Consider the following 17235-nt stretch of genomic DNA (forward strand, 5'->3'; position numbering starts at 1 on the left):
AACACAGAGACAATCATCCTAACAAAAGAGTTTGTTATTTTTCTGCACAAATATCATGTGTTGAAATACCGTTACAGTTCCATATAAATGTGTGCTATATAAAATAAACTTTGCAGATAAAACAAGGGTTTTTTCATTATAATACTCAAAAAAGTGTACTGGTGGTGGTACAAAGGCAACACCAATTGTTGGCCAAGCTACGAACACAAGCAGCCAGCAAATTCAATGAACAGGAATCGAATTCTCTGATTTCCCTCTTCATCCAGTTGGTGATTTGGCAGAGTTCCACTTCTGGAATAGAAAGACGTGAGTTTGTTTGTTTGTTTGTTTGTTTGTTTTAGAGACAAGGTCTCACTCTGTGGCCAAGGCTGGAGTGCAGTGGCACAATCATAGCTAATTGCAGCCTCAAACTCTGAGGTTCATAGTCCTCCCACCTCAGCCTCCTGAGTAGCTGGGACCACAGTCATGGCACCATACCTGGCTTCTCTCTCTCTCTCTCTCTCTCTCTCTCTCTCTCTCTCTGTCGTCTTCCTTTTTTTTTTTTTTTTTTTGAGACGGAGTCTTGCCCTGTCACCCAGGCTGATCTTGAACTCCTGGCCTCAAGTGATCTTCCTGCCTCAGCCTCCAAAAGTGCTGGGATTACAGGCATGAGCCACCACACCCAGCCTAGATGTGAGTTTTCAAGCTCTGGTTGTCTTCCTGCAATTATTTCAGTGCTTGTTACTCTTCCCTGTGATGGTTCTCTTGTGTAAGTTGAGGCTTATTACTACAGTATCTTTTGAATTTTTTTTTTTTAATTTCTTGTTTTTTTCTTGCCCTGTTTTATAGGGCTGATCTTGCTTTTTTTATCCTAATAAAAATCGTATAACCTAAAAGTAACCATTTTAAAGTGGATATTCACAAGGCTGTGCAGCTATCCAATACCACTATCTAGTTCTGCAGCATTTTCATCACCCTGAAAAGAAAATCTGTGCCCTTTAAGCGGTTACTCCCCTTTCCCTCCTCCCCTCGCCCCTTTAATTCTCACATTTGGTGCTCACCTTGGATGAGGAAAACCCTCTTGCTTTGAAAAGTCTGGGCGTGCATGCTCAGGTGGTTAATTGTGCTCTTTTATATACTCATCTCTTGACATCACTGTTACTGTGAATGGCAAAACAAATATTCTGATCTGCCTGTGAGTGTTTAGTTTCCAATTTTAAATCATGCTTTACTCCAGCAGTCCCCAACCTTTTTGGCACCAGGAACTGGTTTTGTGGAAGACAATTTTTCCATGAACCTTTGGTGGGGATGGTGCGGTGGTTTTAGGATGATTCAAGTGCATTTCTGTTATTACATTGTAATATATAATGAAGTAATTATACAACTCACCATAACGTAGAATCAGTGGGAACCCTGAGCTTGTTTTCCTGCAACTAGACGGTCCCACCTGGGGATGATGGGAGACAGTGACATCATCAGACATTAGAATCTCATGAGGAGCGCACAACCTAGATCCCCCACATACGTGGTTCACAATAGGGTTCTCACTTCTATGAGAATCTAATGCCGCTACTGCTCTGACAGGAGGCCGAGCTCAGGCGGCAATGCAAGTGATGGGGAGCCACTGTAAATACAGATGAAGATTTGCTCTCCTGCCACTCAACTCCTGCTCTGTGACCCAGTTCCTAACAGGTCACAGACCAGCACCAGTCCATGGCCCGAAGGTTGGGGACCTCTGCTTTACTAGGTTTTGTTTTTGATAAGGCAAGGTCCTTGTTTATCCCCAGTCTTTGGGGTCTGGTGCTTATGAGAATGATGGTAGCCATTCCCCCACTGAACATGCTAGAGCATTCTATATACTTTTGAATCAGCACAAACTAGGCACATCCTATTCCTGTCAAACATATCACCTCCCTGTGTCTCATCTGAGCTGGAAACTCTTCACTGCCAAGTTTGGCGCCAGGTCCTGTTGATCCAGCCATTGAAACTGTCTACCAGGATGTTCCTGTTTACAAGGCCAAGGTGATGGACATTGACCTAGCCTTCCCCTCGCGCATTGCTGCCTTGCATTTCCCATCCTGGTGTCCTCTACCCGGAGGGACAGACCCCTGGCCTCTACCAGCAGATTCTGCAGATCAGCGCATTTTCTATGCCTGTGTCATTGTAGACACTGCATGTGGAATGAAGTTTTTTAACTGCTCCAATCCCTCAAAACCACAAGAATGCAGTGTGAAATACCATAAAGAATGCCAGACAGGCCCCTGAAGACCTGAACCCAGCTGAGAGGGCTGCTAGCTCACGTGTGACATTATGCACGTTGTTGCTCTACTCTGATCCCTGTTCCTTGTCTGTCAAATGATGGGGCTGTGCTACAATCTCTGCAGCCTTTTCAGTTTTGAGACTCCACTGTTCTCAAACACCTGTAACTCCTTGGAGCCAGAGCCAGAGGGATCAGGAGGCATAAAACAGCAGCTAGGGCCAAGAAGCCAGAGCGCGGAGGCGGACTATGCATGACATTTTATCATGTCGGGGCAATTCCGTCATCTTCAGTGACCCCACCCCTCCAGTGCCTGGCCAGCCTGGTTGGTCGAAACAGGCCCCAAAACAGCCTCCTTGCCTTTGGTCCCCTCACCACTCCAGTTACAGTGTTTCCAGATGGGTCCTAGGTACCCATCTGATTCTAATTTCCCCAAATGTGTTGTAATCATTGCAGTTAGGTTTACATGTGCAATATGCCAGGTACTTGATAGGCATTTTCTTTTTTGTTTGTTTGTTTTGTTTTTTTGAGACAGAGTCTCACTCTGTTTCCCAGGCTGGAATGCAGTGGCGTGATCTCGACTCACTGCAACCTCCGCCTCCCAGGTTTAAGCGATTCATCCACCTCAGCCTCCTGAGTAGCTGGGACTACAGGCACACGCCACAACACTTGGTTGATTTGTGTATTTTTAGTAGAGACAGGGTTTCACCATGTTGGCCAGGCTGGTCTCGAACTCCTGACCTCAGGTGATCTGCCCGCCTCAGCCTCCCAAAGTGCTGGGATTACAGGCGTGAGCCACTGCGCCCAGCCAGGCATTTTCAGTGCTCACAACAACTTTATGAGGTGTAGGTACTCATTTATGCCTATGAGGACACTGAAATTTGTGGAGAGCAGCATTTGTTCCAGGTCACACAGCTGGAAAGAGGCAGAGCTGATATTCAAACCCAAGTTTGTCCCTCAAGCCAACACCCCACACTGCTTTGGGAGTGAACATAGTGTCTTGAGGCTTGCAGGGTAGGTCACAGACACCAGAGCAGTGTCTTTGGTGCTGGGGATGAAATATTTGTTGGCATTTACTGGGTGCCAGTCCCCTCACTAAGCACTTGTATTATGTCCCCAACATGGGATTCTGCAAAGTAGAAATTTTAGGTCTCACAGGTGAAGGATCAAGCTCAGAGAGGTTCACTTGCCCAAGGTCTCATGACTACAAAGTGGCAGAGCAGCCAGGATTTGAACCCTGGTAGCCTGGTGCCAGAGCCCACCCTGTTAATCACAAGTAGAGAGGTTCTTGATATTCTGATCCCATTCATTATGAGGGAGAAAATGTTTCTCTGCTGACAAACTGTTAAGTGGAAATTTACCCTCATTTCTCCTGAGCCTTATGTCACTTAAAATCACGTATTCAACAAACAAATGCCTTCTAAGTACTGAGCACTGTGCATGACGGTTTTATTGTGATGTGTCTTATTTTTACGACAATTTAGTGTCATGAGTGATATGCTAGAGGTGTGTCTAGGGTGTGGCTTGTCACTTATTAGCTGTGTGACCTTAGGCAAACTTCTTAACCTCTCTGTTTTCTCATCTGGGAAATGGGAGTGATGGTGCGTGTCGGCTCTGGTGTGTGTAGGTGCTTCACAAGTTGCTGAAGTGTGAAGGACAGGCAGGCATCACAAAGCAAGCAATGGCTAGAAGCTGACTCCGGATAGACCTCAGTCTCCTGGGTGAGGAAGGTGGTGGAGGTGGTCTTGGGACTTTGGGCCAAGTGGCAGAGTGGTGGGACTGGGAATTTTAGGCCAGGGTGCTTTTCCTCAGCAGAGCTCGAGCCATCCACTCAGGTTTTGCAGGCCAAGCAGGCTAGAAGGGCAAAGGGATAACAGGAGTGAGGAGGGAAATGAATGAAATGCAGACCATAGAATCTAGGCAGATGGGGAGGGGCGTTAGGGTGGGAAGGGGCTGAGAAGGAGGGTGGACTGAGGACTGGAGGGCAAGGAACTGTCACAGTGAAGAAGAGTTCCAGAATGGGAAAGAGCACGTGGGTAGGCAGGGGAGCCTGTGTCTGGATGCTGAAGGCCCAGGGCTCAGCCGAAGTGGATCGAGAGCATAAGCCGGGGCCAAAGCCCTTCATGAAGGCAGGTGGGGTCCCCTCTCCCGGTGGGGCTCCTTTCCTTGCTGTAGCCTCAGGAACTCAGCCCACTCCTTTGGGAGCAGTGAGGGCAGCCACTTCCCATCCCCTGACCCAGCTTCATGTCCCTGGGGCCCCACATGACTAGACAGACTTCATCGGTTTCAAGGTTTTCATAGTCAATTTCTGCAAGGAAACACACACAAGCAGATGTGCCAGATTCCTAAAAGTGCTCACAGTTTCTTGCTGACAGGTTGTTCCCTTCTCAGAAGGCAAACATTAGCACCAAAGGGCTTCTGCCCTTTGCTTTTATTACCCTCAGCATGAGGCCCAGTTAAGACTAACACTTCCTCCTCCCACCCAGTTCTGCTTATAGGGGCCCTTATGGTCTGAAGCCCCTTCCACCGGGAGGAGAGTGCAGCAGACACCTGTTGCATGGGGCCTCTTGTGCTGTGCCGTAAGGGCCACGTGGGTGTAGACAGGTTGGATGACCCAAGAACACAAGAGGTGAAGAAAAGACACTAGTGTGTGGTGCTAGTCTAGAAGCAGTGGCAACTGGGGAGGCTCAATGCCGGGCCAACCCCTGCCTCTGCCCACAGCATCCCTGCATGTTCCCCCTAACTGAAGTGCATGGGTCCAAATGGGCAGCCTCCTTACTGAGCCACATCCACAAGGAGCGAGGGTGTCATTCGGCTGGCAGGTGGAGGCAGCCACAATTGAGATGGTCACGTTCAACCCGGACCCCGGGTTCCAGAGGGCACAAGGGGGAAGGCATAGCGAGGTAGCACCCAACAAACAGGGACCAAGATGGCTACTCAGTGCCATGCTTCATCGGGGATTCCCTCCCTAATTCCCTGGTCACATCAAACCAATTCATCCTTTTTCAGGGATGTGAAAATCTGGGAAATACTATTTTAGGTCAGAGTGGTTTCAGTTTTTATGTATTTATTTGTCAATCAAATGTGGTTTTTACAGGTTTGTTTGTAATTCCTATGTTCCGTGCACCTGCACTGAACTGAGTATATCCTGGAAGGAAAATAAGTCATTTGGGTTTCTGGATTAGGAGTATCACCTTATAGCGAGTCCACCAGGCAGAATGAAAAGACAGGAGACGGGTTATTCATATGCTGCTTTATTTCTGTAAGGATACACTGAAACGTTAGATGATAATAGCTAATGACAGAATGTAGAAATGAGGCATCAGCTTCTCTAACCACTCCTACAAGAATGTTAGTATGTATTGTCATTACATGTTTACTTTTGATATTGTCTCATTATACTATGTCATATAATAATGTAGAATACAGTAAGTAGGTGATCCTGCATTTCAGGTAAGCGGTAGGTGGAAATCCAGATTTCCTCTTGAGGAAAAGTCCTAGGAATCACAAGAGAAGGGACGTTGCAGTCCTCATTAACACATGGACAAAGAGCAGACAACTACTACTTTACAAGGGATTCAACTCGTCACTGTTGTGAAATGTCATATCCATGTTGATGGCAGCCCTGGCGCCTGCTCAACTCCCCCTCTAGAGTTTTGCGGTTACTTCTGTAGGATGAATTTCAACACTGCAGGAATATCTGAGGGGGCTAAAATATTTTCATGCAAGTTTCCAAACCCATAAACTATTTTGCTATCAATTAAAAATGTTAATTAAAAACAATAAAAAGGACAGCAGGGTTAGTTTTGTTAAGCTTCCAGAAGTATTCATTGTGACAATGTTCCTCTGAAACAGGCTCGTTTTCTCAGGTCTGTCTACACTTCCCAAATCACCTGCATGTTCCATGCTTTAAAGTAGGAACGCTCAGAAAACATGCCACACAGGGAAACCAAACGTTAGTACGGGGAAAGGTCAGTTTAGAATTACAGCTAAGTTCAAATGTTAATTTTCTGGAAATTCGTGTTAGTCATTTGAAAGCACAAAAGAACAGAAGGAAGGGCAGAGTTCTGATGAGGAAGTTAAACCATGCATGTCAGTAAGTTCTTTTCCTGCTCACAGAAGAGGGTGAGCAGTGAGTTGGAGCAGCCGCTGCAACTCTAGCATGTCGTGTGTCTACACGGTGGGTCCCAGCTGAGGCACAAGAGGCACCTCAGTGGGGGCTTTATCTCCTATGCTTCTTGCTTACATCACTAAGTGGCTAAATGATTAGCACTTCTCTGCTCTATGAGAAACATGCAGAAGAGTCAATCTACCTAAGTTTTCAATTTTAAATTGCAGTCAGACAGAAATTCACTTTGCTGCAGGGTTGCTTTTTACTAAATGCTAATATGATCACTGTGTGCCCTTATTTGAGTAATACTGTAAAATGGGAGAAAAGACGGAAGGAGAACTTTAAAGAGGGGAAGGACCACTCTTCCCCTATTGATGGTATAGGGCAGAAAGTAAGGACACAAAGAACGAGATTCAAATGCCATTTTACAGGACAGGAGCCCCTGTCAGTTTACAGCTTTTTGGCACAGTCGGGGCAATACACTTGCTCCTGGTGGAAAACAAAGCGCTTGTTGGCCAGATTCACGGAGCATTTTTTGCAGTGGAAGCAGTAGTCGTGCCAGGATTGTCCTTCATAGGCCACCACACTGGAGCCTTTACCAAACCCTGGGGAAAAAAAAGAAAAAAAAAAAAAAAAAAGAAAGAAAACAAGAAAAACAGCTGAATGAATACAGGTGAGGAAGCCACGATTCAGAGAGATAAAATGACGACCTGCCCCACTCACAGACTGACAAGCACGCAAGAGCCAGTGTCTGCCTGGCTCCCAGACCCCCTCCTCCACTCCATCGTGCACAGTCCCCCACGCCGCCATTGTCCCCCATGCCGCCGCAACCCTGCTATGGCTCTCAAAGACCTGAGAAGATGCCGGAGCCCGGCCAAGGGCTTCCCTGATGTAACGACCCCACACGTTCCCATGCCACCGCGCTATTGCCCTGTGACGCGCACCGACCTCCCAGCATAACCAGTTTCTTTGATTTAGGTCAGGGCCATGACATCAAAGTGGCCACCAGGAGGCAAACTTGGGCTGTTCGTAGGGTGTGCACTTACCGGGCCTCGAGGAGCTGCTAAGCTTCGATTTTTTCTATAAAGAACCACCACCCACGAGGGACAAGTCCTCTCTCCACCCGGATGCCTGCCCCGGAGGTTGGCGCTGGGAAACAGGGTGAGAGGCAAGCGTTTCCCGTGGCACACTGGGGGCTTCCTAGCTTTAGAGACTGGGTGGCTCACTCTTGACACAGTCCTTTTCCCTGAGGATGGCAAAAGTCTTCTCAAATGTACATTTCAAGGCTCCCCGGGAAGATGGGAAAATTGGAGGCAAGGGAAAGGGCCCAGGGCACGTGGATCGCGGCCGCGAGATGAGGAATGAAGTGATTAGCTTTGCTGATCGCAAAAACAAATAAACAGCAAACCAAAAAACAAAACAAAAAAAAAGAAACCCTGCCAACAGGCATCTCTGAACTAGCCTTCAAATACGGGGTATGACAATCCCAGATTATCACTCTTCGGCCTCCCTTCCCCCTTTCCCTTCCCCACCTCCCCCACCCCCCTTCTTTCTACCCTCCTCCCACCCCTCCCTGCAGAATCCCCCTGCAAAGTGGCAGTGCCTGCCGGTGTTGGCCGGCAGGTGTCAGGCTTGTGAACTTCCGGCATTGTTAGTCAACAGTCAGGAAGTGTTGTGTATTGCAAAGGCTAACCTGGCCTGGGGACGAATCCAAACTCTTGGGGGGCCTTTGGGACCACAATAGCAGGGGAGAAGGGCATACTCTGGGGGCCTTTGTGGATGAAACCGACGACAGGAAAATGAGAGATGGTTACCATGCGCAAAACCTAGCCTGGCAGACTTAGCAAGGACTCTTTAGCCTACCAGTGATGGGGTTCTTGCATCCAGCACACTTCTTGGCCACAAAGTTCTTGTAGCAATCCACGCAGTAATACTGGTCCTCCACAGCGGTGAAACGCTGCCCAGCCAGCTTCTTAGAGCAGGTAACACACACAAAGCAATCGGCATGCCAGGGCTGATCCTGGTAAGTGATTCCTCCAGATGTGATGGCCTAGACCAGGGAGTGTAGCACCGGATTCAGATTCAACAACCATTTTGTTGAATGCCTACTGCGTGCCAGGCACTGTGCTGGGCGCTTTGGTATACAATATCTCATTTAATCTCCACAACGGCCATGGGAGGCAGGGGCTATTATTATCCCCACTTTACAGATGAAGACACCAAGGCTCGGAGAAAGTGAGCCCCTATGTGAGGTTACACAACCCCTTAGTGGTGGAGGCAGGCCTCTGGAGCCAGGGCTGCCCAGCTCAGCATACCATTCGGGCTACCCACACCACCGGGCTGAGGATGCATACCGACAGCCTAAGACTTGGCTTCGGCACTGCTTCCTAATCCACGATCTCCTCATCTGTAAAATGGGAATAATAATTCCTACGTCACAGGGCTGTCATGAGGATGGAATGGGATAGTGTGTGTGGAAGTGCTCTGCAAACTGTCAAACACTTCTAGAAACAACGGTCAATGCAGAACTCCCTTGAAAGCATACCTTGTTGCACTTCACGCAATGCTTGGCAAACTTGGTCTCATGGCAAGTCACGCAGTAGAAGTCCTCCCCTTTAGGGAAGAAGCTTCCAGTCCCGATGACTTGCTTGCAGTTACTACAGGTGAAGCAGTCTTTGTGCCAGACGGTCCCCTTGTACTCCACGTTTTGATCTCCTGCAGGGGGAAGCAATTGGATAGCCCCACTGACAGGCTCTGCAGGGGGCTGCATCCACTCAGCTCCCCTCCCCAGGCCCTCCAGAGGTGAGGGGATGCAGGCCCTGCAGTTACTGGCCTCACACCTCCAACTAACCTACCTGTGTTCTACTTATGCTTGTGCCAACCCAGGATTTCTGTCATGGGTGGGGACCCCAGCATTATTGTTTTAGGATCCGGTGCCTGAATGCCCCACTCCCCCACCTCTATACCCTGCGTGCACTTAGACATTAAATCAGGGACTACATGGCCCAGAATGACACCCTGAGGAAGAAGCATGCTTTCATCACTTACTACGCCCAAATGAGAAAGCGCTACATACTGTTCACTTCATTCTCTTGCCACAGGCTGTTCTCGCCAGTGTTCTTTAGTCTCCGAGTGTGTGCGTGTGTGCGAGCATATATGTGTACGCATATATACGTGTATGTATATGTGTACATATATATGCTAATATCTCAAAGCAGCTCAGAGCAACGTTAGCCCCACCGTGTTAAGCAAGCCCACATCACGTCTGCCCTCAGGGCCTCCTCCCTGGGAACCCGGGGTGGGAAGGAGGCAGTACCTGCCACAATGGCCTTGAAGCACCCCTTGCACTTGGGGGAGTCCTCCCGAGTGGTGCACTTGTTGCACAGGATCTTGTTGTCCTTGGCCACAAAGGTCTCATTGGCCAAGGGGTGAAGGCACTTGGCACAGCGGAAGCAGGTGTCGTGCCAGAAGCGGTTCTTATAGTGCACCTCCTGGAAACCAAGCAGACAGGGTGGGCTACATGAGGGGTGCTGGGGGTGGCAGCAGGAGCCCTCCCATAAGGCTCATTTCCCTGGGACTGACCACCGAGATGACACAGTCCCTTACACCTAGGGACTGCCCCACAGTGACTGTTCTTATGAGTGATAGGAGGGACGCTGAGATGAGGATAAAAATCTCACAATTCTTGAAATATTTAGAATGCAATCAGAAGAGCTGGCAATGGCCTTGTCACCCATCCAGTCAAGCCCCACATTAAACAGCTTGGGCCACTGTGGCCTGGGGAGTGGAGGAGGCTTCCTTGAGGCCTCAAGGTGGCTGCAGTGATGCCGGGAAATCCTAACGGCCAGCTGCTGCTGCCATGATTGTGGGTAAAGGACACTCTGAAGCCCAGCCCTTCCCACTGGCACGTGGGGATGCCCATTACCTTGGAGTCCGCACCGATGGGCTTGCGGCATTCCACACAGGTGTTGGCACAGAACTTGTCAAAGCATTTCAGGCAGCAGTGGTGGCCATCCTTTTGCACATACTTCTTCCCCTGCAAGGGGTCCCTGCAGTAGTGGCAGTCAAACTTCTCCGCCATGGTGCCCACCTTATAGCTGGAGGGACCTGCGGGGGCAAGCAGGCAGGACAAATGACCACTGGAAATGCCCCAGCACCCTGAGCAGTGGCTCCCAGAGGCACCTGCGCAATGCTACCTTGGAGTTCATGGGTCTGGGGACCAGGACCCAGCTTTCCCTTCAGCCCAGCTGACGACCAGGCACCAAGACAACAGATACTTCACTGTGATTCCAGGAACAAAAGTGCCCCGCGGGGCCAGAAGGCCGATGGCTAGTGATTCCCTTGGGGAGATGATAGAAGCCCCTGCTCAGATATACCAACTGTGCTGATTCACAAAAGACACGGAGCGGGGCAAGTGGAACAGAGCCTGTGTTGGCCGAGTCACCGGATAGGGGACAGGATGCTGGGAGGTATGGCTGAGCAGTCCTATTGTGCTATTGAGCAGTGACCCAATGGAGTGGAGGGGGTGTGATGGGGCAGGCAAGAAGCAGTTGTTTTATACAAAGGAAGAGTGTGGGGCAGAGGCTCAAAGGGGTACAGAAAAGCAGGAGCCCCGCCTGCAGGCAGCAGCTTCTCTAAGACCACCATGTGGTCATCAAGAAGCCTCTCGGCCCGCTTTCAGCTCTTCCTCCGTCACTTTTTAGGGAGGGTAGTATCCTCTGGAGGCCTCCCGTTCCTCCTATCTATAACATTCTATTCATCAGAATAGAAACTGACAGCTCATTCTATACCACACCAGGCACCTAAGCAATCCTTGTTAATTTGTTTAACGTGTTTAAATTTACTTGCAATCTAGCAGAAAAGTGTTAAATCCCTGAATAGATCCTAAAGAGTTTTGTCCAAGACAGTTTACTGACTTTTGAGGGCACAGCAATATAGCGCAAGAGAGGACTTACATAAACGGCACTGTCAATTGGCACAGGCAAGTTTGGCAACCTTGAATTATTTGTCATAGTCACGGGTGGCTTTGTGACCAAAATCAAACCCCCGCTTGAGTCAAGCAAGTGAGAATCAATATGCTCACAGAAGTGTAACCAGTAGTACCATTTGGGATATTTGCTGTCTTAAAAATTATAATCTTAAAATAGAGTCTGGAAAAAATTATTCCAAGAATCCCTTCCACTCCCTCCGTATGAACAGCCCGTTTTCCCTCCCTGGTCCCCTCCCCGGCTGTGGCCCTAGACAACACGCCTGCAATCCCAAGCATTACTGAAGCACTCTGCGGCTCCCTTTGCCAAGGCATTTCCTATAGAATCCTGCCACCAAAAAGGTACCAAATATGAGTTTCTATTAGCTTTCAACTTCTTTAAACACATGCTAATTTGTTCCTCTCCCCCTGAAAAAGAAATTTACACGGGTAAATAGATAGCAATTATTTCATTTGCACAGGAAACACGAGAATTAAGACTATTTTCTAAAACTATCCACAAACATGGTTATTGTGCTAGCAAACATCCAGTGTAATTTAGAGAGAAAGAATGAGAGAAAATAAATGAGCAGTTGCCCGGTACTCACCGCAGCTCTTCTACTAACTGAAAGCCCCAAACTCTCACTTTGGGTTCCATTCCCAGGTTTTTTTTTTTTTTATACAAACACATGTCCAAGTTATTTGGATCCTGTTGCCATGAGCAACCAAACAGCAGTGAGTGAGCTAAGGAAACCACACCCTGGGTTTGAGAAGCCGCCTGGGCAAAGGCTGTTGAACTCTCACTCAGAACCAAGCCTCCAAACAAAGGAAATCAGGCCACTGGACAAGCCACAGGGCCTTCTGCCTCCTGCTGACACACAGACCCCCTCATCTCCAAGGAGCTGGCGGATGAAGCAGATGAGTGACATTCTTGTGCAAGGACAGTTGCTTAGGACAGTTGTGTCATAATTAAGAGACTTAGCAAGACCAGAGAATGGTTCTTACTTGAACTTTTCTCTAAAAAGCAAACTGTGATGTTCCTTTATATAATGGGTTAGAAACAAAAACTAGAAACGCAATGGACACAGGGTCTATCTCCTTGAACTATGTACTGTTTAGGTAAGGCAGCTTTTAAACTGCTTTTAGCCTCTGTGTCTATAGAGAAAAGTACCTGTCACAGTGACAGCATATGGAAAATCACTCTCCTTAATCCATTCTTGCTGGTCTTTCCAGTATCACATAGAAGCCTCGTCTTAGCTTTGCCATACTGATAATATTGTGCCGTCAACAAAGACTTGCTTTCTTGTTAAGGGCTGAGTTGAGTTGAAAAACCAAATAAATCTCCAGTAACAGCAAGTGGCAAGAAATAAATTATCAGTTGCTCCTAAATGCCACTTGGCAGGAAAACAGAATTTGTAAGATTAGATAGCACTGGCTTCCTGCATGGCTAGTAACCATTGCTGGTTTAGCCTTTCAGAGACTATCTTCTGGACCATATTTGAAAATCCCTCATTCTCTCTTACCAAGGTCTCTCTATTTAGTATACAACTTTGAACCTACTCGTTTTAGTATCACTTGCTTTTGATACCTTTATCAGCAGAAATTGATTCCAAATATTTCTACGTTAAAGTACTATATAAAGTTCCACCTAAGGTGAGTCAAACCTCTTAGTATTTGAGTCCTAGCTTTATGGCAAAAAATATAGGTTAACTAGTGTCATACACAAAAGAAAAAACACTAGAAAACACAATGAATGCCATTTAGAAGTAGACGTTTTGAAGAGAAGAAAGACTGTATTATGGTTCAGAGTACCTGAGAGATCTTACCTGCCATGTTTTTCACACTTTAAAACCACACACTTTCAGAACTTTCATATTACCAGTGCAAAGTTCTTCATCGTTTAGTCTCATAGTTCTAGAACATGACTTGCTCAGAGTTCTAAGCATCCAGATGATAAAATAATACACGACTCACCAGTGAAGACAGAAGTAACAAAGGGTGTTGAAAATGTCAGACAACGAAGTCACTGGCCACTGTATCATTCCTATAGTACATGGTCTTAAACCAAGCCAAAGGAAAATGAAATGAATCAACCCCCAGTTAACAGGATCCATAAGAAGAGTTTCATCTCTTGGTATTTTTGAATCCTAGCTTTAGGCAAGATTTTTTCACTCTGTAGTTTGAAAACTCTAGGGTCATCTTCCACCTTAGATTCCCCACCATTGTATACTTTAACCTACAGTCTGTATCCAGATGGAGAATCATTTCAAAGGGCATATTCTTTTAGAATTGATTTCTACAATTCACTTGAGTCCTTTTAATGTGTGTGGAAACAATTAGTCAAGATAAAATAGGCACTTCTAGGAATGTTGGACTTGTTGCGTAATAGGTAAACAGGCTAGAAATACTTAAAGTATGTTAACAATGTCCATGTCAAATTCATGAACTTTCGTACTTGTTTTGCAATAAATCAAATTAAGTGGAATTCTGGGCAACCCGAATTAGCTTACGTCATGTACTTCTATTATGATTATTTGTTACAAAACGATTTCAAACCCTCATGCACGCAGTGCACTCAGGATGAAGTTGGAGGAGATACTGATCACATCACAATTTTGTATAAAATAGGAATGATGTGCTGATGTGCACAAGACCAAAACCACTCTAAAAAGTCAGCTTATAAATGACAATGCTGAGACACACATGCAAAGATCCTGAGTGTGGGCTCCCTAAGAGTCTGAGCTACTGTCAAGCTTTGACTTCATGAGGAGAGAAAAGCTCGCACTTTCTTTCTTTTCTTTCTTTTTTTTTTTTTTTGAGACGGAGTCTCGCTCTGTCACCAGGCTGGAGTGCAGTGGCACAATCTCGGCTCACTGTAACCTCTGCCTCCTGGGTTCAAGTGATTCTCCTGCCTCAGCCTCCTGAGTAGCTGAAACTACAGGCAAGTGCCACCACACCCAGCTAATTTTTGTATTTTCAGTAGAGACGGCGTTTCACCATGTTGGCCAGGATGGTCTCAATCTCCTGACCTCGTGATCCACCCGCCTTGGCCTCCCAAAGTGCATTTACAGGCATGAGCCACCGCACCCGGCCCAGCATGCACTTTCTTTTCTTTTGTTAGGAATGAGAGAATAGGGAAAAATAAAGATAACATTTTACCTCTTTGTTGTTGTTGTTGTTGTTGTTGAGACAGGGTCTCACTCTGTCACCCAGGCTGAAGTGCAGTGGTGCAGTCTTGGCTCACTGCAACCTCCACCTCCTGGGTTTAAGCAATTCTCCTACCTTAGCTTCCTGAGTAGCTAGGACTATAGGTGAATACCACCACGCCTGGCTAATTTTTGTATTTTTAGTAGAGACAGGGTTTCGCCATGTCAGCCAGGCTGGTCTCGAACTCCTGACCTCAAGTGATCTGCCCACCTTGGCCTCCCAAACTGTTGGGATTGCAGGCGTGAGCCACTATGCCCGGCCAGCATTTTACCTCTTCTTTTGGGCTCTCTTTAACCTTACAGAATTACATGTACTTAGGCATTTATCTCTTAGGGAATAATTTTTTATCCCCTTAGCTGTTTCTAAGTACATGAAATGTGAAGGCTTTTAATCTTCGAAAACTTCTAGATACGTTTGCCTTGACCTATTGCTGTTATCTGGGAATGGGCGTGTCAGCCATCACTGAATGAAACATTTGCTACGTATCATCACAATGCTTCTTCCCTTACCACCTGTCTTTGTGGAGGGCATGTTTGCCCTTGGGCAGCTCTTTGACTAATTTTAATGTCTCGGTGTAGCCCTCATCTGTACATAGTAGGGATGCTAGAGTAGGTATTAGATATGAGCAAGGCAAGAGAGGGCGCCCCCTGAACCAGGAATGTCAGGCAGCCATCAGGTGAAGGTCAGATGGTTGTTAAACTATCTCGCGCTAAAACAATAATTGGTTGCAGCTGGCACGAAGGAAACACGGTCCCTAACAGACAGAAACACCTGAAACTGATGATCAGCCGCGTCCCCATGAGATCTAAGGAGTTGGGTGAGTGGGCTCAAGCATGTGCACTAAGAGGCAAAATGGCGGCATTTAACTGGTGTAAGACCTACGTCTGGGAATGCTCCACTGCTAAGGGAAAAAAAAATCACTTAAAGTAAGCATGCACACAACTTCAGTAAACACCACGCGCATGCGGCGCTTCCCAAGTGCTGGAGGGCCACTGGGCATGCAGACAGCCCACCCCAAGGGAAGAATTAGGAGAGAAGTAATATAACACCCGAATCATGCCAACATATAAAAGCCCAGGTCAAAGGTCAAACCACGCACTTGACTCTCTCAAGTAGCCTGCTTGGTCATCTTCCAAGTGTACTTTACTTTCATTCCTGCTCTAAAACTTTTTTTTTTTTTTTTTTTTTTTTTTTTGAGATGGAGTCTCACTCTGTCACCCAGGCTGGAGTGCAATGGTGTGATCGATCTCTGTTCACTGCGACTTCCGCCTCCCAGGTTCAAGCAATTCTCCTGCCTCAGCCTCCCAAGTAGCTGGGATTACAGGCATGCACCACTAGGCCTGGCTAATTTTTGTATTTTTAGTAGAGACATGGTTTCACAATGTTGACCAGGCTGGTCTCCAACTCCCGACCTCAAGTGATCCACCCGCCTCAGCCTCCCAAAGTGCCGGCATTACAGGCGTGAGCCACCGTGCCCGGCCTCCTGCTCTAAAACTTTTTTTTTTTTTTTTTTTTGAGACGGGAGTCTCGCTCTGTCACCCAGGCTGGAGTGCAGTGGCGCAATCTCGGCTCACTGCAAGCTCCGCCTCCCGGGTTCACGCCATTCTCCGGCCTCAGCCTCCCGAGTAGCTGGGACTACAGGCGCCCGCCACTGCGCCCGGCTAATTTTTTTCTATTTTTAGTAGAGACGGGGTTTCACCATGGTCTCGATCTCCTGACCTTGTGATCCGCCCGCCTCGGCCTTCCAAAGTGCTGGGATTACAGGCGTGAGCCACCGCGCCCGACTCTAAAACTTTTTAATACTTTCACTCCTGCTCTAAAAGTTGCCTTGGCTTCTCCCTCTGCCTTGTGCTTCCTTGAGGAGGCAAGAACTGAGGTTGCTACAGACCCACACAGATTCCCCGCTGCTAACATACTTTGGTACCGAGTGACTTGGATACATTCCTTAGTGCTAACAAGTGAGGTTTCTCTATCACAAAAAGTTCTGCTCATACACTAGGGGCCCCAGTACCTAATCCAGGGCCTTGTATACAGAAATCCCTCAGTATATGCCTGCTGATTGACAGATGGAGATAAGTTACCACAACTAAGTTTCTAAAACTTCGGTATGTGGACAGTCACTGAAAGTGGCTTCTAATCCAATTATGTGAGCCTCCATTTTGTCCATACGAAGCCTGTTTCAGGACCACACTGATTTCCTTTCTGTAAGGACTTCTCTTCTTTGTTGGGCCTATTCTCCTCTGCTTTCATGAACTGAAGAACCTAATGCAATATGACATGCTATTTCCTGATTTTAAAAATCATCTTATATGACGTGTAAGGTGCTGAAGTCTAACCTACACTTTAGGGTAACATAAATATCCCCTCATTTTCTAAGACAGAAAGCATTAAATAATTTAATTTTTAAAATTAATTAAATTAAAAAGTTTTTACAAGCTTAGAATGCAGTTAGAAATGTGGCTGGGTGACAGAATTTTAGATATTTATTCCAAAAGGGTAGCCTGACTTTCTATGCCTGCTTCAAAAGACACATCATTTTTTCACATAATAAACAAGCTTCCTTTTTCAGAAAATTCCTGAACTACATCCAACATGCTGAGAGGTGCCTAAATAAACCTCAGTATCTTAATTAAAAGTTTTGGCTTTCGATTTAATCATGTACACATACGAGTAATACAACATTACAACATTTGTTTTTTTCTTTTTTTACTATAA

The 17235-nt window shown here is 46.8% G+C and overlaps 1 protein-coding gene across 22 annotated transcripts in view; it reads right to left on the reverse strand.

The window, feature by feature from the left end:
• Positions 1-5474: 5474 nt before the first annotated feature.
• LOC105481378 (four and a half LIM domains 1) overlaps positions 5475-17235 on the reverse strand; it is a 72122-nt gene continuing 60361 nt past the window's right edge. For 14 of the 22 annotated variants that reach the window (XM_071088603.1, XM_071088605.1, XM_011740916.2 and 11 more), the window contains 6 exons: positions 10273-10454; positions 9664-9838; positions 8893-9062; positions 8211-8397; positions 7394-7593; positions 5475-6952 (listed from right to left, as the gene is read on the reverse strand). In XM_071088603.1, coding sequence (XP_070944704.1) covers positions 6869-6952; positions 7394-7593; positions 8211-8397; positions 8893-9062; positions 9664-9838; positions 10273-10428 — 972 coding nt within the window. In that variant the 5' untranslated portion in view covers positions 10429-10454 and the 3' untranslated portion in view covers positions 5475-6868. Of the gene's footprint in view, positions 6953-7393; positions 7594-8210; positions 8398-8892; positions 9063-9663; positions 9839-10272; positions 10455-11921; positions 12008-17235 lie in introns of those variants that run through there. The other 8 variants (XM_071088606.1, XM_011740924.2, XM_071088607.1 and 5 more) reach the window with 4 other exon arrangements.

This window comes from Macaca nemestrina, chromosome X, assembly GCF_043159975.1.
Source record: "Macaca nemestrina isolate mMacNem1 chromosome X, mMacNem.hap1, whole genome shotgun sequence".
Classification (NCBI taxonomy): Eukaryota; Metazoa; Chordata; class Mammalia; order Primates; family Cercopithecidae; genus Macaca; species Macaca nemestrina.